Source organism: Protomyctophum bolini (genome assembly GCF_963924005.1).
Source record: "Protomyctophum bolini genome assembly, chromosome: 6".
Taxonomy (NCBI): Eukaryota; Metazoa; Chordata; class Actinopteri; order Myctophiformes; family Myctophidae; genus Protomyctophum; species Protomyctophum bolini.
The window spans coordinates 15,553,457-15,579,642 of NC_137867.1; the positions used below are offsets into that span (position 1 = coordinate 15,553,457).

At 39.9% G+C, this 26,186-nt stretch overlaps 5 protein-coding genes across 6 annotated transcripts in view; 3 read left to right on the plus strand and 2 right to left on the minus strand.

The window, feature by feature from the left end:
* Positions 1-4,510, plus strand: part of polb (polymerase (DNA directed), beta) — a 205,665-nt gene extending 201,155 nt beyond the window's left edge. For both annotated transcript variants that reach the window (XM_080766754.1, XM_080766753.1), the window contains 4 exons: positions 29-115; positions 1,605-1,681; positions 1,806-1,945; positions 2,088-4,510. In XM_080766754.1, coding sequence (XP_080622880.1) covers positions 29-115; positions 1,605-1,681; positions 1,806-1,945; positions 2,088-2,182 — 399 coding nt within the window. In that variant the 3' untranslated portion in view covers positions 2,183-4,510. The remainder of the gene's footprint in view (positions 1-28; positions 116-1,604; positions 1,682-1,805; positions 1,946-2,087) is intronic.
* Positions 4,511-5,814: 1,304 nt separating this feature from the next.
* On the plus strand, positions 5,815-8,091 carry dynll1 (dynein, light chain, LC8-type 1). Its single transcript, XM_080766253.1, has 3 exons — positions 5,815-5,923; positions 6,989-7,131; positions 7,697-8,091. The coding sequence occupies exons 2-3, from the start codon at positions 7,000-7,002 to the stop codon at positions 7,832-7,834; spliced, it is 270 nt and encodes an 89-aa protein (XP_080622379.1). The 5' UTR covers positions 5,815-5,923; positions 6,989-6,999; the 3' UTR covers positions 7,835-8,091.
* Positions 8,092-9,874: 1,783 nt separating this feature from the next.
* On the minus strand, positions 9,875-12,672 carry rpl6 (ribosomal protein L6). The gene is made up of 6 exons (XM_080766254.1): positions 12,516-12,672; positions 12,289-12,387; positions 11,720-11,863; positions 10,468-10,516; positions 10,167-10,351; positions 9,875-10,060 (listed from the first exon to the last, which is right to left on the minus strand). The coding sequence occupies exons 1-6, from the start codon at positions 12,663-12,665 to the stop codon at positions 9,908-9,910; spliced, it is 780 nt and encodes a 259-aa protein (XP_080622380.1). The 5' UTR covers positions 12,666-12,672; the 3' UTR covers positions 9,875-9,907.
* A 1,848-nt stretch (positions 12,673-14,520) lies between these two features.
* acaa2 (acetyl-CoA acyltransferase 2) lies at positions 14,521-23,530 on the minus strand. The gene is made up of 10 exons (XM_080764993.1): positions 23,372-23,530; positions 20,823-20,989; positions 20,360-20,488; positions 18,705-18,821; positions 18,355-18,502; positions 17,449-17,624; positions 17,067-17,196; positions 15,672-15,742; positions 15,430-15,584; positions 14,521-15,310 (listed from the first exon to the last, which is right to left on the minus strand). Exons 1-10 carry the CDS (start codon positions 23,385-23,387, stop codon positions 15,226-15,228), a joined length of 1,194 nt encoding a protein of 397 aa, XP_080621119.1. The 5' UTR covers positions 23,388-23,530; the 3' UTR covers positions 14,521-15,225.
* A 212-nt stretch (positions 23,531-23,742) lies between these two features.
* On the plus strand, positions 23,743-26,169 carry mrpl40 (mitochondrial ribosomal protein L40). Its single transcript, XM_080765323.1, has 5 exons — positions 23,743-23,949; positions 24,277-24,360; positions 24,499-24,654; positions 24,758-24,839; positions 25,063-26,169. Exons 1-5 carry the CDS (start codon positions 23,888-23,890, stop codon positions 25,288-25,290), a joined length of 612 nt encoding a protein of 203 aa, XP_080621449.1. The 5' UTR covers positions 23,743-23,887; the 3' UTR covers positions 25,291-26,169.
* Positions 26,170-26,186: the final 17 nt, after the last annotated feature.

The following is a 26,186-nucleotide window of genomic DNA, read 5'->3' on the forward strand; positions in this document are numbered from 1 at the left end:
ATTCCAAACTTCCATTTGTTTGTTTCAGCCCAAACTCATCAATGCTGTTGTGGAACACTTTGAATCCATTGGATTTGTGACAGACACTCTGTCCAAAGGAGACACCAAGTTCATGGTGAGGCCTCTGCTTAATCAGCTTACGTGTGGGCAAAACCCAAATGCGTTTGATAGTGTAATTGGTAATGCAATTAGTGCTGTAATGAAGTCGATATGCCCTCACTCCACTAAGCACACGAGCCTCATGACCGTGTTCACTATGTGATGGTTTATTGCTTTCATAGCAGGGGTGGGCAACTATTTGTCATTGGGGACTACATGAGAAATTCAGATTGCTGTTGAGGGCAAAACTAATTCATATCCTAACCACACCCTATCATTACATTAGCAATATACCGTATGAGCTGTATACATTGTTTCATATTTATAATATTTAACAAAAATACAAAATGTATACTACAATAACATGAAAGTAATTATACAACAGTTGGACACTTCAATATCACATCTTGTATCTATTTGTACATTTAAGTCGGTGTAATTAACAGAAGGAAGATTGCTTCTTCTTGTTTTGTCTCAAAATGACGACCAGGTTTTAGTCTCTACAGGGACAAAGGTCTTACAAAATAGGCCCTGGGCATGGCTGACAATCGCTGTAGTCATTGTGGTGCGTCTACATTTTTCACACTTTTGGAGCTCTTTCTTCAGCTCTCAGCCAAAGTGAGCAGCAAATCAATTGTCCCATCACAAAGCGATCTGATCAGGTCAGTCGCTGTATCTGCTGTTCTTGCAAATCGGCTTGGTGTCTCAGGGCCTTTATTGCGTATGTGTGTGTGAAGGGGGCACACCATCAGTGATAGATACTTCAAAGTTCATTACTTATGGAAGACCTTACATTTACTGTCAAATATTCTCCTTTTAGCACTCACTTTCGTTGGACAGTGATTTTACTTTATTTGTTTATTTGGACAGGACAATGTGGACGTCACATGGACGTAAATACGCCAGATATAGCACAGTTTCTAATTTTCATCCGCAGTCCTCACAGGAAACACAAAACGTAAAAACAGACAGTCAAACATTACATAACATTACATAGGGAACACAGCATAAAAAAAGAAATACACCTAAAATAATCATGAATGGTTGCAGCTTTGGTTTTCAAGCAACCATTTAAATACCAAGATGCTGAGTTGCATGAACAAACATGAGTGATACACGTTATGTCCCCAGGACAAGGCTTGTAACAGAAGGCAAAGGCGCATTTGCCGCAAGGGCTGCCTTGGTGGCCACTTTAAAAAAATATATTTTAAAGACTAATTTCTACCTCTCCCGTATTTCCTTTGCTTGTTGCCTGTTGTTTTCTGTTCTGTTGTCTGCAAAACACTTTGTAAACTTGTTTTTGAAAAGTGCTATACAAAATAATGTATTTATTATTACATTGGATCAGTGCTTTTCAGATGTGTGATGGTGGTACACACAAATGCACGCATTCATGCACAATGCATAAACCTGTGCCTTCAAAATAAAAGGAATTTAGACCTATTCTCTGATCAACAGGCTGGTTCTGGCCTGCGGGCCATTTAATGCGCATGTCTGTTCTATAGGGTGTTTGCCAGGTGCAAAGAAATGATGAAGATGAAGATGAGGAGGAGGAGTACCTTCACAGGCGTATTGACATCAGGTGGGTACTCGCCTCCTTTTATATTTTGGTATTAAACTTCATATATATTTATAAATCATGGGTGTCTATAGTTTCTTGTTAAATCTGTACCCATTTATCCCTGTGCTCTCCTGGCTGTCCCAAGGATAATTCCCAAGGACCAGTACTACTGTGGTGTTCTGTATTTTACTGGGAGTGATATCTTTAATAAGAACATGAGAACTCATGCTCTGGAGAAAGGCTTCACCCTCAACGAGTACACTGTACGGCCACTCGGGGTCACTGGTGAGTCACTGTCAATTTTCAACAGACAGCAATTTGGACCCTGTTTCAATTTGATGCAACTCCTACCTGTCAATTAAGAATCAATGTCTCTTTCTAATTTTGATTTGTTATTTCTACTCTGTTATTGCTGTCTGTTGTGTAGGAGTGGCAGGCGAGCCTCTGATGGTGGACAGTGAAAGGGACATCTTTGAGTATATCCATTACAGATACAGAGAGCCAAAGGACCGCAGCGAGTGAAACAAAAACGCGAATTTATCTGCTGGAGAAAATGTTAACAAAACAACTGATTACCTGTGAACAAAAAGTGTAAAGCATGTTCATGAATGCATATGTGTTGGTGTGTTAGTATTCCTTGGAATATTTTTTATTTACTTACTGTTGGAAAGAAAGGAGCTGTGATGGTTTTTTATTTATATTTTATTGGTTTTGGGTCAAACCTTAATATAATTTTACTTAAAAAAAGAAGTAAATGCTCAAATTGTCGTCTTTAACACTATTAAAGCAGTTTCCCTGGGTTTTTTTTGGCCAGAGGTTAATTGAGCATTACCGTGACAAATAGTTTTCCATGTACACAAAAGCATTTTTATTCATGGTGTCCCTGCAACACCGCTTTATCATCTACCAATTTGACTGTGAAATAACCTACATAATACACTGTCTTGGTTTAGCCACGCATCTCATTATTGTGAAATATTTAGCTGTTGCCTTGTTTGTTTATCTTAGCAACAGTCGGTGCTTCTGAGACGACTGGGCTGGAACTCCTTTTGGTGTTAGCACTATGTTATGCTTTAGCTATTGAAAAATAGTAGATCTACAAGCTCATAGCGCCACAGAGTGGCGCGCTACGAGCTTGTAGGTCTGCTATTTTTGAAAAATCGAAGAACGACTGACATAGAAACAGCTTTTTCAGAAAACTGTCAGGATGTAGAAGACATTTTTAGAATCTGATCTCAGGTCAGAGTGAGCGTCACATTGTATAGCTCTGTGACATTTGCATGGGGTAACCTCATCATTGGGCTCGGTGTGCCTCAACAGTTTTCAGTGTCATTATTTCATAATGAAGTATATGTCAGATGGATATCAACCACTGGCTGCCTTCATTGACTGTGGTTCCCCAGGGCTCTATCCTTGGCTTGGCCATGTTGGCCAGGTCCTTTTTTTTTTCAAGATGAGGTAGAAAGCTTCTATTTTTTCTAATGGTTTGCCTCTGACGTGCCCAAAATACACACTGGTAATCCCGCCAGACTGATATACAGACTGATATTGTTTTTGTTAAATCCAGGTAAATGAGAGAAACTTGAGATTAATAGTGTTTCCCTGTTCCATAATGAATTTTAATGTAATGTCTTATGCACTCACATGGTAATACTGGAAATTGTAAGACTTGTGTGATTTATGCCAGTCATTGACATGTGGAATACCTTGCATGTGCCATTTCCCTTATGCTTTATAGACATTTGTTCCATATTTGCGAATATATTGGTGTTTATTTTAGTATTTTTATAATGTTGGGTGATGTTATAGGAGTTGCATTTTTGTGTGCTTTTGGTCAGCATATTTGTATTTTGGTAAAGGGTTATTGTTGAGATATATCCTGTTTCCCAACTTTAATCTTTCAAGTGAACTTAATAGACACCTTTAACTTGATGGCTGGAATCATAAAGCGTTGTGCTTGCATGTGGCAATCTTTATGTCCAAGAAATAGCAATACATTAAAGCAGTGATACTCAACCTCAGGCCCGCGGGCCACATCAGGCCCGCGGGACCATTATGACTGGCCCACCAATGAAAATCTAAAAAAAAAGAAGAAAAAAAAATCTGGAAAATGAAATAAAAATAAATAAATCTGAATGAAGTTATCTTTAATTACATTATTATAAGTAATACTATTAGAGTTGTACTATTACTCGAACGAAAATAAAAGCTTGGGGGGGAGATGCAATGCAAATGAAAGACATATACTGTGTATCCCTATTCCCTGACATAATTTTATAGCTAAACGGACAGAATTCTATTTTATTTGAATGATGAAACCCAGCTGCCATTAATAGTTGGAAATGGAAATGGAAATTGCGGAAATTGAGGAAATGGAAATTGCGGAAATTGTAATTGCGGAAATGGTGGAAATGGAAATTGCGGAAATGGTATAATTGCGGAAATGGTGGAAATGGAAATGGCGGAAATTGCGGAAATGGAATATTGAGGAAATTGCGGAAATGGAAATTGCGGAAATTGCGGAAATGGAAATTGCGGAAATTGCGGAAATGGTAATTGCGGAAATTGCTCTTCACTATTTTCAGGGAAGATTGTTTTATTTTACTCAGTCAGCCATATCACTACTCATTTTTTTTCATGAAAAAGGTCATAGCTGGGTAATCTATTTTCAGGCAAATTGTGTTTATTGTATTTTATTTTACTCAGCCATAACAATTTATTTTCTGTTAACCAACTTGCTGGCTGGCAGGCAGGCAGACAGCTACTCATAGACAGGCAGACAGACAGACAGACAGACAGACAGCTACTCATGGAGAATTGGACAGGCAGGCAGTCAGACAGCTACTCATAGACAGGCAGACAGACAGACAGACAGACAGACAGCTACTCATGGAGAATTGGACAGGCAGGCAGTCAGACAGCTACTCATAGACAGGCAGACAGACAGCTACTCATGGACAATTGGACAGGCAGGAAGGCAGACAGCTACTCATAGACAATTGGGCAGGCAGGCAGACAGCTACTCATAGACAGACAGACAGCTACTCATGGACAATTGGACAGGCAGGAAGGCAGACAGCTACTCATAGACAGGCAGACAGACAGCTACTCATGGACAATTAGGCAGGCAGGCAGACAGCTACTCATAGACAGGCAGACAGACAGCTACTCATGGACAATTAGGCAGGCAGGCAGACAGGCAGACAGACAGCTACTCATGGACAATTGGACAGGCAGGCAGGCAGACAGACAGCTACTCATAGACAGGCAGGCAGACAGCTATACTCATAGACAGGCAGACAGTAAGACAGCTACTCATTGACAGACAGACAAATAACTACTCATGGACAGACAGACAGACAGGCAGGCAGGCAGGCAGGCAGGCAAAGAGCTACTCATGTTATGTTATTATGTTATTATAACAGCTACTCATGTTATGTGCAATAATTTGTGCAGTTATGGAAACAGCTCTTTGTGTTTATGCAAGAAAATGTAACACATTTATTTATTTACATATTGTGTGCATGCACATTGTACTTTGATACATTTTGCGAAAATAAAGCAATTGAAAGAGAAGTTATCAAGTATCATTAATGTCGTAATTTTATCTACTGGCCCCTGGCCCCTTGCCATTTTTGTAATGTGGCCCACAGGTAAATCTATTTGAGTATCCCTGCATTAAAGTGTATGAGTGAAATAAATACATGATGAAAAAGTTTTAAATACTGTTTTCCCCAACCTCAATTCAATAATACATTTTGTTCAAAAAGTCCATGACCAATAACTCATTTGTGAAAAGCTACTTTCTTCAATTAGCTGGTGGAAATACTGTACAAATAAAGCATCAACAGTAAATCACAGTTTACCCTAAACTGTCACAATCTTCAGTGAAACGAAAAGGCACCTTTAAAAAGTGTAACATTATGGCTTCTGTACAGTATCAGAAGCAGCCAGCGTTTGACTTTGACGCTATAGCTAGGCGTGAACATTGTTATTTACTAAGGTTGTCAAGGTAACGAGGCTATAGACGCAAGGCATGATGGTTGGAAACAAAATGCTGACAGAAATACCAGGGAAGACAGTCCTAAATGGACCAATGGCAGTGCGAAGTGCATTAATAGCAGCCAATGGGATATGTTCAACACAGCATTCTACGGCAGTCACACACCCACATTACTTTTGTGTCAACCACTTCGCGGGAGTTGTCGCTTAGAGAAGAATCGCCTCTTTAAAGAAGTCAAGCAATCTACGAGGATATAATAGGTAAATCAAAAATCTATATGCATCTAAATAGCAGTTTGTTTCATCTATAAATGATATACATTTGAATACATAACAGTCAAGTCCGTAGATGTGGTCAGTGAATTGATGGCCTTTTTTCTTTGCTCAAGCTAGCGTTTCGCGTTCATATTTGCGTCCATTCATTGCTGTGTGTGTGTGTGTGTGTGTGTGTGTGCACGGTGGCGTGGTTCTCTGTTATATCCCCAGCTCAGGGTCTTAAGCCATTTTAAAAAGTAAAGTCTTTATTTGTTGCATTATTTGAGCAGAGACGCGGTTAAACACGCGTGTTTGCTTATTTTTTAGTTTTGCCGAGTTGCAGTGCAATCTGCAATACAGCCTGGTGTGAGGACTGTGCGCGTTTTATTTTACACCTAAAGAAAATATACGATTGATCAAGTGTCCTCCTGCGTATCCATAGAAACTACGGAGCATCGTAGAGATGCTGTGATGCTGATGGAAACTGTTATGCAACACGAGTATATGGCCAGTTTCATTGGATATCATGTGTTGCTTATTATGTAACATTAACTATAGCTTACTCTGTGCATGAAATGGCATTTCTTAAAGCTGTGATTCGTGACTTGAATTGAACTGCGGTCTCGCGCATGAGACCAAATTTCCACTGTTCTACTACGGCAACACCCGCTTTACTTAGTCAGGGGAGATGTTGAGCTATGAGTTTCATGCTTTACTAGTTGTCAACCAGTAGGTGTCCTACCTACACGACAGACGCAGTCTAAAATTCTCAACAGAAGAGTAGGGAGAACGCCTCAAATGTATCCGTTTTTATTCTGTAGTTTTTCTACCCTTCCATTTACTGAAAACTACAATTTATGTGAATGATTGTTCCGATTCAACTGATAACATAACATACCAGTCCAGGGTAACACGTTAACAACCATGCATGTTGGCTAAATTTACGCTTTTATGATGGCAGCTTTAAAATCCCCAGCTCAGAAATGTATCATGAAGAACTAGTGTCTAGTGAGTAGCATGTCTGCACTAATGTGAAGTTTAATGCCCCCTACTGTTTTTGGTTTCTCACAGCAACAACAACCATGTCTGACAGAAAGGCAGTGATCAAAAATGCAGATATGTCTGAGGACATGCAGCAAGATGCAGTGGAGTGTGCCACACAGGCTCTGGAGAAGTACAACATCGAAAAAGACATTGCTGCATACATCAAAAAGGTAACGACTATTCACTCACACTCCTGCACAGTAAAAGGCCAAATGTACCCATACATGTGCAATTTGTACTCAATTACAAATGGATAAATTAACACACAGATTTTAGATTCAATCTTTTTTACACTTTGTTACATGTTATATACGAGTACACGAGAAATATTTTGTGTTTAAGTGTTTAAAGAATAAATTAAGATTTATATTATGCCTGCTTATTTAAATTGTGAAATACTAATTATATGCACATAACTAACCAGTGTATTGCATTAGTCAAAACATCCAATTGTCATTCACCTCTTATTTGCAGTTCTGTTATGGCAATGGTAGTTCATTAATGTCATATACACAAGGGCACTCTCTGTACATATGCTGGCAATTATAATAAAATGAAGGCTATTTGAGAGCCTTGATTTATATTTTTGTCATAGCCTTAAACCTGACATCCCTATTTTGAGAACATCTATGCGAACATTTCAGAAATGGCAAAAAATACCCAAGCTAACAAAATATTTTGCGTGGAACTTGGGCTACAGGTGATTGACTGGTATTGTTGGTCTCCCCCTCACAGGAGTTTGATAAGAAGTACAACCCCACCTGGCATTGCATCGTTGGGAGGAACTTCGGCAGCTACGTTACCCACGAGACAAAGCATTTCATCTACTTCTACTTGGGCCAGGTTGCCATTCTGCTGTTCAAGTCCGGCTAAGAGAAATGCACTCCTATAACACCAACTGACCATTATTTACTGACTGATTTTGACAGAAAGGCTCTATCATTCCTGATAAAGGGGCACTGCCTTTTTCTGTGCTGCTTTCCTACTTTGAACTACTTTGTTTTTGGAGGAGAAAAAAAAAGAAAAACCCCATGGCCATATGAGAAATGAAACATGTATTTATTTTTTGTCTTTGTTTCATTAGGTGTGACCAATTTTTTTTCTAATTAAAGCATTATGGTTTGGCTGTCTAGGAGCATTATGTAGTGGTCGTTCTTTTAATCACTGTTGTACACCACACATTCAATTGAGATTTGAAGTTAGCCCGGTTAACCCTTTAAAACAGAGAAATAATTAGTGATGCATCGAATATTCGGCCGAAAATGGCAAATGTAGCTTCGGCCTATTTGGCTTCGGCCCCAAAAAGGCGAAAATATATCACCGAATAGTGTATGCAATTAATGCATTCAAAAGTACTGAAAATGTTTTATGACCCATAGTGATTATTCTTTAACCCATTCTGGGCAGGAACCCCTTTTGGTGTTTTAAGCACGTTATGCTTTAGCTATTGAAATAGCATATCTACAAGCTCAGCGTGGCAGTGCTGCACTACAAGCTACATCTATTTTAGAATATCTTGAAAATGTGGCGCAACTTTCACGTTTAACAACCCTTGGCTTCTGGAGTTCCTGGAACTACATATACATTTTGGGGTCCTTGACATGAAATATTGAGCACCACTGATACAGAAACATAGGTTTTTCAGAAAACTCACGTCCGGCATAAATGGGTGACTTAAGTTTTGCAATCATGTCTTGCCATAATGTGGTAGCTTTATGACAGCAATGGTATAGGAAAAATATCATTTGGTTTTCGGCCAACTGTTTCCTATATTTGATATTGGCCAAGAATTTCCCTTTCGGTGCATCCCTAGAAATAATGTAATTTTACCTGGTGTATATAGCAACTTTTTCAGAACTTGGATTCAACAGTGGTTCTAAATTAAAATAAAGGCACTTTCAGATGGGTCCATGACCAAATACATATTTTGGAGGTCCTTGGTACAAACGTTTCAGAACTATTGGGCATTTATAAAATGAACTGAGGAAAAGTCTGCAACACTGGTAAAGAAACTCTGTTCCACTGGTTTGATCAATTGAAACATTGAATAAACAGTGGAGCTTTACCATGGATTGTTTTCAGTCCCGTTTGTCCAGCACCTCAGTGGATGTGCATGTAAAATCTACCCCAGATCTTAATGGGTTAATTTGTACAATGCCTGAACCAAGAAAGCCACTAATATTAGCCACTTCCATTTATTTCAACTAGGATAAAAGCAATGAATTCAAACACTGCAATTACATAACTTAAAATAGCTTAATTTCTAGCATAAATTAAACATTGCCACCGTCTTCCAGTGACATCGATGGGGAATACAAGCTAATAAAAACTGCAGGCTTTCTAGTCCTGAAAAGTTGCAATGCGAAAATGGAAGCCATCGTTCTCACGATAATGAAAATCTAAACATTTTTGTAAAAAAGAATATCGTTTAAATAATCTGCCTAATGATTATGTCACTGGAAGACGGTTTTCTAAACTGCCCACAGCCCTCCTGAGACAGACTGAGTAGAAAAAAATCATGCCATTTTATCATGATTATTAGTGAGGACCTATTATATGATGAAGGTTGAAAAGTGGTCCTTTAAGTTATTCAAACCAAGCGTCAGACAACTTCACAATCACCTGACCGAATACAGTGAGTCGAAATACATCTGAAAGCCGAGAAAGGAATCTGCCATTTCTTGACAAGTGATAGGCTTTGATTTAGCCATACTGTGCAACTGTAATTATGAAACTGAAGCGGGGAGGAGGCAGCACATCAGCTTTATCCCACCGATATTCTTTCTGGGTCCAGGCTGACTGAGATATTTGAAAATTGTGGGAGGCAGTGGCTCATGAGACTATTCAAACTCAAAGCCTGCAGTAAGTGGCCAACTCAAAAGTTATGGGTAAAAAAATAAATAGCCACCAATATAATTTAACGGTAGTACTCTTTATTTATAACTTTTAGAAAACCAGCTTGTGTGCGTAGACACCATTAGACAGGCAGAAGCTAGAGCGCAGGTAATCCTTCAGGTGAGGGATTTTCCTAATGGCAGGCAGGAGCTGAGAGTCCACAGCTTTCTGGTCCTCCTTCCTCTGCTCTGTCAGCTGGTACTTCTGTAGTCGGAGATAGGAAATGGGAAATTAGTGATGTTTCAATACACTATGTAAACATAAATGGTACAAATGGGTATTTCAAGATGTGGAATTGTGGATAATTCACCTCTTTCTCTGTATCAAAGAGATCTCCCTCCTGATGACGGGGCTTCCTCAGCCTCTTCTTCTTGAAGTAGGCGTCAGTCAGAGTTTTGGGTATCTTCACACCAGAGATGTCAACTTTGGTGTTTGTAGCAATGACAAATTTCTGGTGCGCCCTACGCAGGGGAACTCTGTTCACGGCAAGAGGTCCTGAGGATGTTAAAAATTAAAACATGTCAAGAGTGGCAGCATTAACCACCTAAACCCTTTGACTATAAACATTTGCACACAAATAATTTAGATACTGAAAATGTAGTTGTCCTCACCACTGACAAGCAGGAGACCACTTGCGAGCATCTGCAGGAACACAACACGCTGAAATGTAGGAGACAGCAGACAGTTAATACATCATTACATACTCCACTAAGACCTGTATTTTACCACTCAATAGTCAAGGTTTGTGACGTTGGATTCTTAAGTGCCTCTACTGTACAGATCACTTCCCTAAACAAACTGGAATTAATGCCTCACAAAACTATAAGAGCTTGACATAGGATACCAATATGGTGTATAGAATACAATTAATTTATTTTAGGAAGAAACTCTGTCACACATACAAATTATCTAAAGGGTTCTCTTCATTTCAGAGCTGACACAATTTATGTTGTTTATAGCAGTTGAACTCGGGTTCAGTGTGTGGGCTCAGTTGTGTATGCCTCCATAATTGTCCCACACATTTGTGAGAGGCACTCTAGGGAGAAATAGCATGTGTATCACAACTGTTTAACAATGTCAGATTCAGCCAAATCTATTTGATGTACTGTAGTTTAATTAAGATTTATTTTATGTACACGACACTAAGGTTAAAAGTAGTCCTTTCAAGTCATGACATCAGCTTTTTAGCTGTTCACTTCCTACCTGCTATACAAGTGGCCCTAACCTAACCCAATGCCGTCCTCAATACTGCCGATACTCTAATTGGAGGATAATAGTTTCTGCATCTCTCAGCACATATTTCAACATCAAATCAAAATGTCATGCAATTCTGTTAACAGTTGCCATCAGGTAGAAACACTGAATGTCCAAAACTTACTATTCTTTAAATGAGGGGGATCCAGTGTAGATAGTCGCAATCTTGTTAGATTTATACCTACAGACTAGTGATGCACTGAATATTCAGCCGCAGAAAATGTCTAAAAATGCATTCGACCCATTTGGTTTTGGTCCGAATAAGCAGAAAATAAGTTTTGCCATAACCATTTATTTTTCCATAAATCAGGTAGCTTTAAGGTACGGACATGACAGCAATGGTAGGAAAGATATATATAATAATCATTATCATAATCGGTATTCTGCCAAGAATTTCCCTTTCGGTGCATCCCTACTACAGACTGACTTAAACCACTTACCGCAAATATAAATGGACAATCTCACACAGCATTGCAATGTTATGAGCTTGCAGATAAGAGATAAGACTGTGGAATTGGTCATCTTTGCTACTTTAGTGACAAAGAAAAACTAGTTTTTTGCTCGACAGCAACGACGACAGCACCAACAGTATACCCAAGGAGTCCTTACCTTTCCACGGTGGCGACCGGTGAGCAAAATGAGGACAGTTCCTGGGGTGATGGTGGCACGCAGTCTCCTCACATGCTGGCAGAAGGGCTTTTTGCCATGGCTCTTAAGCTTGCGGGGAACATCCTCTGTTGGGTAGTAACGGGGCTACAGTAGGGAACACATACAGAAGTCGTTTTAAGGGCCAATTAGCACATAATGTACAAACAAGTTGACATCCATAGGTGAGAATAATGCTGAACTACCCATGGTTCACATGTTCAATCCAAGAAAATATGCTGTATATTGAAATTATGTTTCAAATTATTGATTGAGGGGTCCACTTCAGAGTGTGATCAAAGTGCTCTGTAGCTTATTTTCAAACTTGTAATCCAAAACAAGCACATTGTTTCGGTGCATGCTCAATGACATGTTTCATTGTTTTGATGCCAATATTTCAGAGAATCACATTATATTAATTATCTCCTCACATTACAACAATTGGATTTAGATTTTAAATGTAGACGTTGGAACTTGTCATGTCACGTACAGATGAATTACTTGGAACTGACCAGACTTTTAAAAAAACTCACCATTTTACGCAGCTTGACAACACGCGTGCCTCCATTCTTGTCTCCTCCAACAGTCTTGACAACGGTAGCTTGTGGCCTCACCCTCAGCTTCTTCTCGGGCTGCATAAAACCAAGATGCTAATTTAATAAAGATACTACACACATGTAGCAAATGTGGAAATGTAACTCATGAAGTATTTTGCACAAGACTTTGATGATATACATTATATTTTGTGCCACACACACACCTTGGTTTCTGTGGTCTTGGTCTTCCTCTTGTACATAGCCCTGCGGGCGAACATGGCAGACCGAGAGTAGCGGCCAATACCACGGGCCAGAACCGGGTTCCGGCTGCAGTGCGGCCTCTTGGCAACCTTCTTCTTGTCGCCCTCTGCCATCTGGGGGAGGGTAATCACAATACAACATTAGCTTTAAGTTTGAAAGGTCAGTTCGCAAACACATTTTCAGTCAATTGTGTTTAAGATAATGATTAATAACCATTTGTATTTAATAACCAAGTGCTGAACAACAGTTTAGATAGCATAGCATTAGCATCATAACATAAAGGTAGATATCAAAAACAGATAAACATAATGCAACAGTTATGGCAATTGATAATATGGATAACCAAATGAACCCTAGCGTCAGCTTGCAAACAGAGTACAGACCGATTTCTCATATTTAGTGTACCAACACTGACACGTAGTAGCACGGTAGCATAGCATGCAATATTTGCATTATTAGAGTTGACCTAACAGCTTAAAGTATTTGAGACCGACCACTAGCATTTACCATTATACCGTCGGCGTTCAGTTTTAATAACAAAACCACATGTACACCTAATGCTGAGGCTGGTATGACACAGGCACGCGTTAACTAGTACCTAGTACTAGTACCATATTAGCTAGCCGCTACTTGAGCGTCATGCAGCCCATAATTATACATCGATTCATTACTTTAAATAGCCAAATACTGAATATAAAGTTAACCGTTAGTAGATCACAGCTGTCATACTTAGCAAACCCGTTGACAAAAACCGAGTTTAATGTTACAACGCGTCCTGATAGCAAGAATGCTAGCGGTGGGTCGGTCGCGAGCGATTCGTTTATTGAATGCTAGCCGCCAGGCCTAGCGATAAACTTAACGTTTATTATAGAGTCATAATGTGATAAAATCACACAATAATCACTTTAAATGGATCCTAAGGACATATACTTTAGGTTACCAGTGTTGGGATATAGTGATGATACTATAAAATCTGAGATGCAAACAGATTTGTTTTCCTTCAATGGTGTGGAAATGGGTCATTCTTACCTTTGCTAGTAAAAAAGAAAGACTTCCGGGGAAGTTACGTATATAAGGACGCGTTGACGTAAACAGCGCTCCTAGGTTTTCATGGTCTTTGTAGTCCAATATAAACCACGTTTGAAGGCGCACACAAAACCTTCATGTCCATTATTTATAACGTAGTAGTTTTTAGTTAGTTTGTTTTTTTGCATTGTTTATATTCTTTTTAAATCATGCACACCAAGGCCAGGGACAACGGCCACTGCCTACTCTACAAAAAATATTAAAGTAAACAATTTTTTTTTTTGACTGTTTACATAACTGAGTTATTTTGAAATACCCAGAATGAAAATGAAACTGCATAATTCTAAAATGAACTTACCATATTTGATTGGTAATTGATATATATAAAATAGCTCAAGGCTCTTAGATTACTTAGATTAGGACCCGCCGCAGTGGTGTCCAATTAGAACTTAAACCAGGATGCTTTGACTTCTGCTTTCTCCCTGAAGCAGACCCTTGTTATATATATTCTACGACTATGCTTGTCACGAAGACTAAACCAGTTAGATATATCCATATATGGTTCTACCACATCTATCTGATATCTGCACTAGGTCGGTTCGGGCCAAATATAGGGATTGTCATACTAGACATATGTGGATCATATGTCATATAGCCCAACGTCCTAGTCGGATATCCCCATATATGGGGACTAAATATCCAATGAGCAACTACTCAGATCCAACAACATGACATGACTGGAAGTGAGAGTCTTCGTTACAGATAAGATATCATATCATGCTCATGGAGAACTAAACCTGCATACATTCAGCTTATTCTGCAGTTACTGTTAAGATTATTCATGCTATTGATAATAATTAGGCCTTAAAAGCATATTTTGCAGCAACATGGTAGTGTAGTTAACTGAACATATGTTTAACACAGTAAATTCGATTAAAAACATTCCAGTTTTTAAATTTTATTTTACAGAGATATAGTAATTTACTGGCATCTTACTGGTTGTTAACAGAGTAGCGTTATAAACAAGTCTAAGGCAAAGATGAAATCAAGAGGCATTTTAACCTCTGACACCAACATCTGTGACCACCTCCCTCATTTTGCTATAATTGGTTTATTTAATTGTTATTATTGTAATCGTTATAACACAAAACATAGATCGGCTTTTCCCCCTCACCATCAGTTTAAAAAAACATAATGCTACTCAAGACCCTGATGCTAAATACCTGTAGGTACAGTAGGTACTACATTAGATAGTCGAGTGTGGAGGGAAGCGATTCAGGAGTCCTGAGTTGGTGTTGGCTAGACCACACTCGCTTAAACATATCCTATACGCAACATGGTGTAAGGTTACGTTTATCATATAGAAAAAAACATACAGATCCAGGCAATATGAACAAGTTAGCCCTTTATACAGTATGTTCATAGCTCTTCTGAGCAAAATGGAGTGAGTAATTTTCAAAATAAATACAGCCAGCACTCTTCACAAATGTATCAATAGGAGGTAATACTAGAAGGAGTTTGAATGTATCACTGTTGTTATTTAGTATGGGTCAACTGCATATAATGTTCTTCTGTGAGTGGACGGTGTAGTCTTGGTCTTCTCTCTGATGTACATCTTCAAGGCACATGCAGTAGTAGTTTGAAGTTTCACTGAGTGTTTTCCAGGATGATGGCAATGCCCTGGCCACCACCAATGCAAGCAGAACCAACAGCATACTTTCCCCCTCGTCGCCTGTAGGAAAGGGGGGAAAAAACTGATATTACTATGAGCCGTTGCATGAGTGAAACGTTGTACACGTTGGGACGTACTACAGTACAGGGTACAATATGTGAAGGGAACAACAAGGACACCTGAGCTCATGAGCCAGGTGGGCAGTGATGCGTGCTCCAGATGCTCCGAGAGGATGTCCAATGGCAATAGCTCCACCATTGACATTGGTTTTCTCTGGGTCCAGTCCAAGGGCTTTTGAAACAGCGAGGAATTGGGCAGCAAATGCCTCATTCACCTGTACAAAGCAAAAGGAGATTCTGATGACCTTCACAATCACAACCACTTCCAGAACATTAATGTATGTAAATGAGGTGAGATTAACCTCCACAAGATCCATGTCGTTGATAGAAAGGCCAGCTTTTTTAAGAGCTTCTGTGATGGCTGGAACTGGACCTATTTATAAAAGATTAGAGCGAGTTACACACACAGAGCAGTAATAAAAATAATTTTTTCATTCAGATCAATACATTTATATTTATTTATAAGCTCTGAATCTGGTCATTTAAGGTCACCAATGTCATTGGCCTATCTTGACCTTAACCACACCAAACCCATGCCTAACCATCTCTAAATGAATGCCTAAACATAAGCATTTCAGTCAGTGGCGGAAACTCCGTGGGTTCAGAGGCGCGATTGAACCCCCTGGCATTTTGGCAAAGGCGCGACTGAACCCACTGCATTTTGGCAAAATATATCTATATGCACTGCAGTAAATTATGCACCCACTGACTGTCCACTGAAATTTCCCCTCCCCAGTGGTCATGTTGTCATGCACGTAGTCACATACCTTTACGAGGGGTTACGTTACAAGATAGGTGTTGGGCCGCCGCGCATGCCGCATTCAAATGCTAATAAGGTGGCTTTTGTTCGAAAAAACAAAACTCGTTTTTTTTCCACCGCTGGGGCGGGGGGGGGGGGGGGCGTGGCTGCCTGAACCCCCTGCCGTTATAAGAACTTTCCGCCTCTGATTTCAGTGGTATACCTCTAATCAGGTCAGCGTCAAGCTGTTGCCACACTTACAAGAGAGCCGCGGACGTTTTCTCTGTCGGCCAGCTTCTTTTCCGTTTTTTTAGACAGCTGGTGGATGGAAATTAAGCTCCACCTCCGCGGCTGACTGCCGTGGAGGCAAGCGTTTCCGGGAATCTGGCCGTCACAGCAACCTGCCGCGTGGGCGGAGCTTCTTTTCCATCCACCAGCTGTCTAAAAACCCGGAAAAGAAGCTGGCCGACAGAGAAAACGTCCGCGGCTGTCAGCTCAGGTGTGGAAACCTTGTCACTCAGCTCTGGTGCAATGCATTATTGCGAACGCAGTGATTGCGAACGCAGTGAGCACTTACTATGAGACCTAGCAGATCATGTCTGTCCGTGCGTGCGTGTCCCCCCCTTTGTGCCCATATATGGAGCTGAGTGATTTGTTTGTGATTGATGCAACACACTCCATATTTGGACGTATAGCTGCTTTGGGGACTCCTTATATGGTTATGGCTAAGATAAAAATAAATCTTAAAAAAACCCAAATATGTACGAGCTGCGTTCGCTTCCCGCGTTTGCGCGTCTTACTGGTGGGTATGATGTTACATGAGGTGTACCATTAAGCACAGCAGCACTGATTAGCCACACCTGGCCTACGGAGCACCTGATCCATGGATTACACCTCAGTAATGGCCGCGCCCAGGGCACCTCTCTGTGGATTTGTCTATAGCAAACGAGAGACTCACCAATTCCCATGATGCTTGGGTCACATCCTGACACGTGATAGGCCACTATTCTGGCCAATGGAGTGAGTTTATGTTCTTTCACAGCATCCTCACTGGCAATCACCACAGCAGCAGCCCCATCGGATACTCCCTGGAGACGTGGAAGAAGAATTTGTGTTTTCCAGATATACTGTATATCATCATGCAAAAGTGCATTTAAGATCTTATACACATAGCAGTGTGAAAGTCAAACATTCTAATTCCGTAATATAAGTTAGGCAAGTCAACTTTTTGTTCATTATGGAAGACAGTATGTGACAGCCATGGTGAAAAAATATAACAATATTTTATTAAAGTTCTGTTGGGATGAGAAAGTTCATAACATTTAGTGTTCTGTGCTCACTGATGCGTTTGCAGCTGTAACAGTTCCTCCCTTCTTGAAGACTGGAGCAAGCTTAGCCATTTGTTCCAATGTGGTTTGGGGACGAGGGTGTTCATCATGTGTCATAGGCACCTTGCCCTTCTTGGCTTTCACATCGATGGGTGCAATTTCTGCAGTATAATGACCTGCCTCATGAGCTGCCGATAGACAAAATAAAAACAAAAATAAAAAAAATAATGTAGAGCAGATACGGTAATGGTCTGTGTGCGCACATGTAGTATGTACAGTATGTAAAAGTAGAAACAAGGCTTTCCACAGCTTCTGCATATTGTTGCTATCGGGAAGAAACTTTTAATGATTCTTTTGTAAACGAAAGCCTTGCTACAGCAGCGTTAGTCTAGGAAAATTGGCCTCAGATCCTGTGCAGCAGGGGCGTGGCCCAGTGCGTTGCGTTTCAAATGAAATGCGAATCAAAAAACAGGGGCGGGTTCCACATGGAGTGGGCGCTACATCTAAATAAGACGGAAGGGAAACAATTGCTCCTTGAGCGGTGGTGGCCTACTACAATTCAATTTGGAATTGGATTCCCTTCGGACTATTTTCATGGTATGCACAGTGCTTCAGACCGGAAAGGGGAGTGTCCGCTCAGATTCTGAGCGCAACGTACTTCCCTCACAGGGATACGTTCCTTTTTTCCCAGACGTTCCTTTTTTCTCGCCCGCCAAGTGGCGAAAAATAAAACTTCTGGGAACTCAGATTACAGCAGCGTCAGACAAAAGAGCTTCATTGTGAATTTGTGACTACTAACTACATTGGATTAATCTTTTTCCATTTCCTGAAAATAACAGTTTTGGACACTAGACCTGACAGTGATGATATGTGTATGTAATCTGACAACAGAACTATTAGTAACGTAGCTGCACTGACCAGCCTTCCACCTTTGCTGGGACTGGTGTGCAAACTTGTCACACTCTTCTCGGGTGATCTGGTATTTCTCTGCAAGGTTTTCTGCTGTAATGCCCATGGGGATCTTGATGTGCAGGTCCGTGAGCCCTGCCCACAGTGTGTCCTCTAGCTGTGAATGAGACAGAAACGTTTAAATACAAATACATTTCTATTGCCTGGTAGACATCTGTCTCAGCCAAGGTCTGAATACATTACAATGTTAAGAGTTGGAGTTAAATAATACATATTTCATGTGCACGTACACACCACGTATTACCTAAAAGCGAGTCAATTATAGTGGAGATTAAGGAAATCTGCCAAAAACAACAAACCTTTAGGTCAAATCCAAAACGGGTGCCAAATCTTATGTTGCGAACCGCGTAGGGTGCCTGGCTCATACTCTCTGATCCACCACACAAGACAACCTCTGATTCCTTTAGGCAGATCTCCTACAGAAAACATATCATAATAAACAGAACTTTGGTTTTACTCTATAACAGGAAGACACACCACATACTGATATGTATTGTAATTTGTATGTATATCTTACTGATGAATTCAGTACAATGTACAATCCAGTACAATCCTTTTAGCATTATAACCTTTGACTGTACTACTTGTACTGTCTGTTACCAAACTTGTTAATAGTGTTCAATCAATATAGGTAAAGCAATAGTATACAGTAAAAGCCTTCATGCACACTCTTGAGCATGCACACCATAATACTTTTGATAGTATGATACACTACATTTTCTGCAAAGCTACCTGACAATCAAATCACTACTCCTGTAGTGTACTTGTACTGTCTCTGGAATGTGGAATAAATCAGTTTGTTTTAATAATCTTTGTTTTTGTTTATCTCTCCCCAAGGTTCAAGGTTTTACAGGTACATAAAAGAGTAAAACTTATTTTTGTTTTGGCTTCCTGTTATGCTATCTATGCAGCAGCATAGATAGCATAACATTCAAAACAACAAAACCACAGCAAACAAAAATAGAGTGCATAAAGAGCAATCAAAGTGTAAAAATAATAGTAACATATGTACATGTGCATGTTTTCCCTGTAGTAGCAAAGTAAGGTAAACTTTCTGTGAACAGTTACAGCTTCACAATAGGTTATGTTCCATAAATCCATACAGTATATACAACCCAATTTAGTTTAATGTGTAGTCACTGCCAATTCCCCCATGTACATGTTGTTCTCGGGAAGGGTGTAGTCAACCACATCTCCTCTTAGGCCAGTCAATCTAATAATTGACCCAAAAGATTGCAATAGTAATCGTTCAAGGTTTTTTATTATCCTCATCCAAATAACATTTTGATTATTATATAAATGTTAGATCATGGTAAATTCATGGGTTGAACATCGGGGTACCATTGAAAACCTATATAAGGCACATTTTGGGCAAGTGGCTATGGCCTTATTTTTTTTTAGCTTGACAGGCCTATCTGATACATTGTGTTTCCATCGTGAAGAGGCGCCATGACTAGACAGCCAATTAAGTTAGTTGGGATGTTTGCCCAAGCCAGTTGCACCACAGAGGATTCTAACCGCTCGTCTCCACGGTTGGTTGGCAGGAACTTTACACCTGTGCCACTTGAGCGCCGCAGCAAAACCGATTTCTAGTCAGTTGGCTTCACATGGCTGTCAAAACTTCATATGTTCAATATTCATGAGTGACACCACTCATCTATGACGTACAATATCTATTATGTATAACTCCATATTTAGGTAAGATTTCAGCCCGAATCGACAGTCATTCACTTCCTTATAGACAGCATGGCTTTAAAATAGTCTAACTGATGACATATCTGTGCCCCTTTAATTTTCCATATAAAACCTAAAAAAGTATTAGTGTGATTACACCTTAACTTATTGACAGCGAGTTCAGGAATTGACGTTGACAGACACACAGACCGACAACAATCTCTTTCGGAGCCACAGCGTTATCAATGTTCCTGTAGAATCTGTTAATGGCGAAGCTTACCTGAGCACCATTGATTATTGACTGAAAACCAGATCCACATAGCCTATTCACAGTAAGAGCAGGTACCGGGATTGGCACGCCACACCTGAGACCCACATGGCGTGCAATGTAAGGTGCATCTGATGAGCTCTGAAACAGAACGATAAGCACAACATAAATCCAGGAGTAAAAACATGACCAAAACATCAGAACACATGCATAGATTTTTAAATGCATTTAAATAAAACAGTGGAGAGAGACAGGAGAGGCGGTGTCACAGTTCGTCTACAAATCTAACCTGGACGACGGCAGGTTTCCGTTATATAATCGTATTGGTTGAGCCACCAAGACTATTTATATTGATTACCGGTATATTCATTTTAACCTAAAACTAGACCAGACCTAGACTGGATCTCATTCTATAGCAGTTACATTTTAAGGATATCAAGTGGAATTTGATACTTGACTGTTGGATTTGCTGTACCTGCATGACATTCCCCATAATGACACTGTTGACGAGTTCTGGGGCCACACCCCCTGCTGCCAGGGCAGCCTTGGCAGCATGCTCAGCCATATCAGTGGCACTGTGGTCCTTCAGCACACCACCATACGTACCGAAAGGAGTGCGCTTGGCAGATACAATAAATACACCTGAGGAGAGACAGAGACAGCATCTGAAGAAATGTGTGTATGTTGTTTAACCACATTCAATCTGGCGTCCACCGCGTCCCTATTTTGGGCTCGTCATGAAATGATAATCCATTTTTCAAGAATTTCCAAAAATAGCAGAAACCGCAGTTTCCTATGAAAACATAGTTACAGCTATTTGTGTTGCTATTTTAACTATTTTTCTTATTGCGGGCTCGCTCCACATACTTTGTGCTAGAACTCTAGTTCAAACTTCAAAATGTTCAGCTTTATGCTGTTATTTATGCTTGTCACACCTAGAGTATGTTGCTCCACCTATCCGACCAATTTGTCTCAGTTATAGTGCCGGGGCTTTGTTAGTAGCCGTTGTTCCCGTCTGTCTGTGTGCCTTTTATGCACATACATGGAGATCCTATCGTCGAATACCGGAGAACTCGCCAGTATATCAACTCGCCGCAGCAGCGAACTTTTTCAAGTTCAATGTCTTCATCTATGCTAACATTTTGTCTTCACCAGTATAGTTATTATGTCAAACCCACAGCTGTTGATCAAATTATTTTGTGCAATTAAATGGTTAGCTAGATAATGATAAAAAGGTGAGTATGTGAATACCGATAGTAAGTAAGCCTACCATTTCAGTATATTGTTTACTAATGAATTACATTGTTTCAGTACTTTGGTGTTTAAACTTTAGCATTCCTACTTCAGTTAGTGTAAACTCTAAACAACTATCCTCTCTCTCTCTCAATTCAATGCAATTTAAATAAAGGTGAAGTAAAACAAAAATGCACTAAACCGCGGCGAGTCGGAAAACCGGCGAGGTCCCTGGATACCATCCTATCGTAGTTATGATAGCGCCGCTCACTTCATACAAGTGTGACATTTTTCTTCAGCTGTACATGATATACATTGCAAGTTTTCAGTGAGCACACGCAGTTTCAGCAGGAACTGCTTTTCTAGTTATTTTGAATTGTTATCAATATCCACACTGTTGAAGAGGAATTTACAGCTACCACTCATAGCTACCACTAGTGTAATGGAAAATATGAATGTCCATTCAGGGTGAAGTGTTGGGAGAATGTATTATGAAGACTGAAGGCTAAAGGCCTCCATAGTCTGGATTTTCGGTGGTGAGGTGACCACCCGAGCTGAAATAACGTTGAGCGGTGGTGAGTAAAAACAGAGAGAAGGGCTGGGACGGTGGCGGTGGTTTTCTCTTCACCGCGGCTCGTGACGTCATGTTGTAGTTCGGTGGTCACTCCACCACCGAAAATCCAGACTATGAATGAGCCTTCAGGCAGAAGAACAACATGTGAGATCATAGGCACAAGCCTCCTGGCCTGTTCCGGCCGGCAGCCCCACATCCCAATCTCAGACCGTTCTTATAGTCCTCTCTAACAGAGATGCTGTTCATATAATATAATGTTCATAGAAGGATCTGCACTAAAGATAAGGGCAACACACAAATAGTAGTAGTATACATTCGCTGACAGAGTGATAGTAAGCATGGAGAAGTCAGATCAGATGTTAGATTGACAGCTGCAGTCAAGTTAGAATTAGTGCATAGATGCTGTGAGAAGTGGCTGAATAGCATTGAATGAGAAATACACAATAATAAATATATTCAATCAATTTGGCATTCTAAAACATCCATTACACCAGCTGCAGTTGTAGTGTATATGTAACAATAAACACGTTGAAGCTTGAACCTTGAATATAGCTTAGTGTGCAAACAATTGGCAGCTATGTATGTGAGATACAACAACCAACCAGCTCATAAATGTAACTGGTTTGATGATCAGATATACCATGTATGTGTAAGAAATCATCATCATCTCATAAGAGTTACAAATGTTACATTATTTAGTTGTTGCAACTTGCTGTGCTATATGAACATGCTAGTAGTTTGTTAGCTCTGGTCCATAGCATTAGGACCAGAGCTAGTAAATTTGTCAAACTGACAATTCCAAACAAGAGACAAAAACCCCATCCACTGTGTCTTTTAAGTAAAATAAGGAACAGGGAGATTAAGAAATTATGATCAAATTAAAAATAATTAAAGCCTAATTTAACTGGAAAGTTGACAGATCTTTCTCAGAAACATGGATTCAAAGGGGTTTATGATCAGAGTTCATTCAGATCAGAATTCAGAAGGGTAAAAAAAAGTCACCTTTACCCTATTTCATGCTAGCCCTGAAACATGACTGAAGTACGAGCGTCATGAACAATCATGGCTAACATCATGCAGATAATGTTTAGATTTGAATATAATGTTGGCATCAGGTGTCTGGTTTTGTATTATAAATGTAATTATGCATTGATAAATGAATGCACAAAGAAATCATCACATTATGTCGGGATCCTGTAAGAAATGTAAAGGTTTACCTCTGAGAAGCGACATGATGTTGATTCCAGTCTATGAATGTATAATAAAGTAGACTTTAGACTTAAAAATGAAGTGTAGGCTGCGTTACACAGGATCGACTCGACGACTAGTAAATACCATAGAGTACGCCTTCACCTTTCGCCTAAATAAAGTTGAAGTGTATTTTTACAGACTGAAAATAAGATTCGACAAAAAACCTTTTTCCGTCTGCTAAATAAAGTAATTTCTATGAAGGAAATAAGCTACACAACTAAATCTAGGTTAAAGGTAAAAGTGGTTAATATTTATTACGAGTCTTTTTTTATTAAATAGTCGAAAGTAGCTACACGAAATTTGTGGATGACGTCATATTGACGCGCCAAGCCATCTATATCCTCGGTCGCAGCGCAAGTGAAGTGTCAAGTGTCAAAGGAGACAGGGGACATGATGTGACTTCCCCCCGCATCAGAGACCCATCATTATTATATAGTAATAATTTACAATTTGTAGTGTTCCAGTGCGGTAAATAGGAAACCATGTCGTTTTCTTTATCACACGCTCTATGCAGGATATTATCCCGACATAGCGCTCCCTCAAGGTACGTATAGCAAGTTTATAGCAACATGGACATTGGGCAATATGGTTGGGGCAACTATAGCCCCACAAGCAGAACCCAAATGTAGTAAAGTTTCTGACACTTTGATTACTTTACCCATTGGGTCCTGGTTCACGCTGGGCGAACTATAAGTACCTTACATACCATACCGAAATTTCATAAAAGCTTTATGTAGGGTTCCGAGAGGGGCTAGGGCAACTAATGTAGATGAATTACTGTATTATTTTGTGTGGTAGAGCTAAATGCAAAATAACCCTTCTTAAACATATTCTCCCAAACCACCATGCACCGATCTGTATTCTTTTACAGGTTTCTAAAAGGAGAAACCTCCCATGTGATACAAAGTCCTTGGTTCGCATCGGTTCTGACACTGAAGACATCTGCTCCACTATGGTGTGTTCTGTGTTCCGGATAGTATGAGTGAGCTGAGCTGAGCTGTAGTCAAATAATACGTTAGAAAATGTTTTCTCTTTCCATGGCGAATGCATGATGTGCTTGCCTTTCAAATAAAAATGCTTTCTCCATCATCAGGGGAGAGCCGCGCAAAAAGAAGAAAACAGATCCCAAAAGAGGAATGTTGATAAGAGAGAGGTTGAAAAAGAAGCTGAAGAAAATGGAGAAAGTTCCACCTGAGCTTATCCCCATAGAAGACTTCATCATTACGATGAAATGCCAGGATGAAACGAGGTGAAGTTCCCTTTCTGTTATTTTTGTCAGGCAAAACACATTTCATAATTTATTTGGCATACAAATCTCATATTTTTGGTTGTATTTTGTATCTATCCCAAAGGGTACGCTCTACACCCCTGCTCTCCTTTGAGGAGGCCGAGCGACGAGCTTTGCTACTTAAGGAGTGGTCGCGTTACAAACAGGTATGCTGACTTTGTACATTGTAGCTCTATCTTTGTAGACAAGTGATTCTCAAACCTTTTCATTTCATTTAGCTGGAGACCCCTTGGAACCCCCTCTAGGACCCCTGGTGGTCCCTAGACCCCACTTCGAGAACCACTGTTGTAGACAATCATCTAATTGATTTCCGTTCAGTACTGTTTCTAGATGACATTCAATGTGCCTGTCTGTCTCTATGCCTTGCAGATGCAGCACATGACTGAAATGGATGCTGTTGAGCTTGCTCTGGAAGCTCAGAGGGAGGCTCTGGATGAACTGAAGCTCGAGTCTGATGAGCTGTACCAGGAAGCTCTGAAGCCTGACCCCCTTCTTTTTCCATTTAGTCATGAGGGACCCAGCTACACGGCACCAAAGACCAAGCACGAAGCACCTGATGGCAAATACAATGACATTACCAGAGTCTACACTCAATGACAGGGCTCCCATGGTCATGAAATTCCTGGGAATATTTTGAGGAACAAATTAAAAAAAAAGTAAACATTTTCCAATCCTGGAAAGGTTCTGGAAAAATAGTTGGATATGCATTGTTTTTGGCCATTGATTTAGTTAATAAACATTTTCCAAAACATGTATAACATTACACAAAATATACAGTATTACATAAGTCGTTGCGTGATTGCAGCCTAATGTGTACCGGACGTGACATTTTCTTTTACATTACAAGCTCATAATGTGCTGCAGCGTGATCCTATGCCCTAGGACAGGTGGTATAGCAAAACTAAGTTGGCACGAAGATTGGAATGGAATGGAATTCAAAACTAAGTTGGCACGAAGATTGGAATGGAATGGAATGGAATTCTATTCTCTATGCTTTATTTTTGCTACACTGCTTGTCTTTGGGCATTGCACATAGGAGTAATTAGAGACTCATTATTGTGCTGAATGATTGTTATATAGGTCTGTAAATTGGGTTAAATATTCTGAAAACGTTTTGGAAATTCATTGGAAAACATGTGATGAAACCATAGTGATGAAACCCTGCAACGAGAACGGGGATTATACACTTCAATGAATCCTATATACTTTGATGGCCATACTGCCATAGTGGTCTCTGTAATATAGGCCAACTTTTTTCCCCTCTAGCTGAAAGTATGAAGCTCAATGTTACTCGTCTTGTCACACTCACAGATTTGCATCCAATGTGTGAATTCTTGACTCACTGAAATGCTGAATGACAAGTTGTTTTTCCACATTCATACAGCTGTATAAAATCATTTGTTTTTATTAAGTTTTTCTTAAATGTAACATTTCATGCAACAATAAAAGGCAGTTTAGCCTTATTTTATGAGTCAATCTGCTTCTTTCATTTC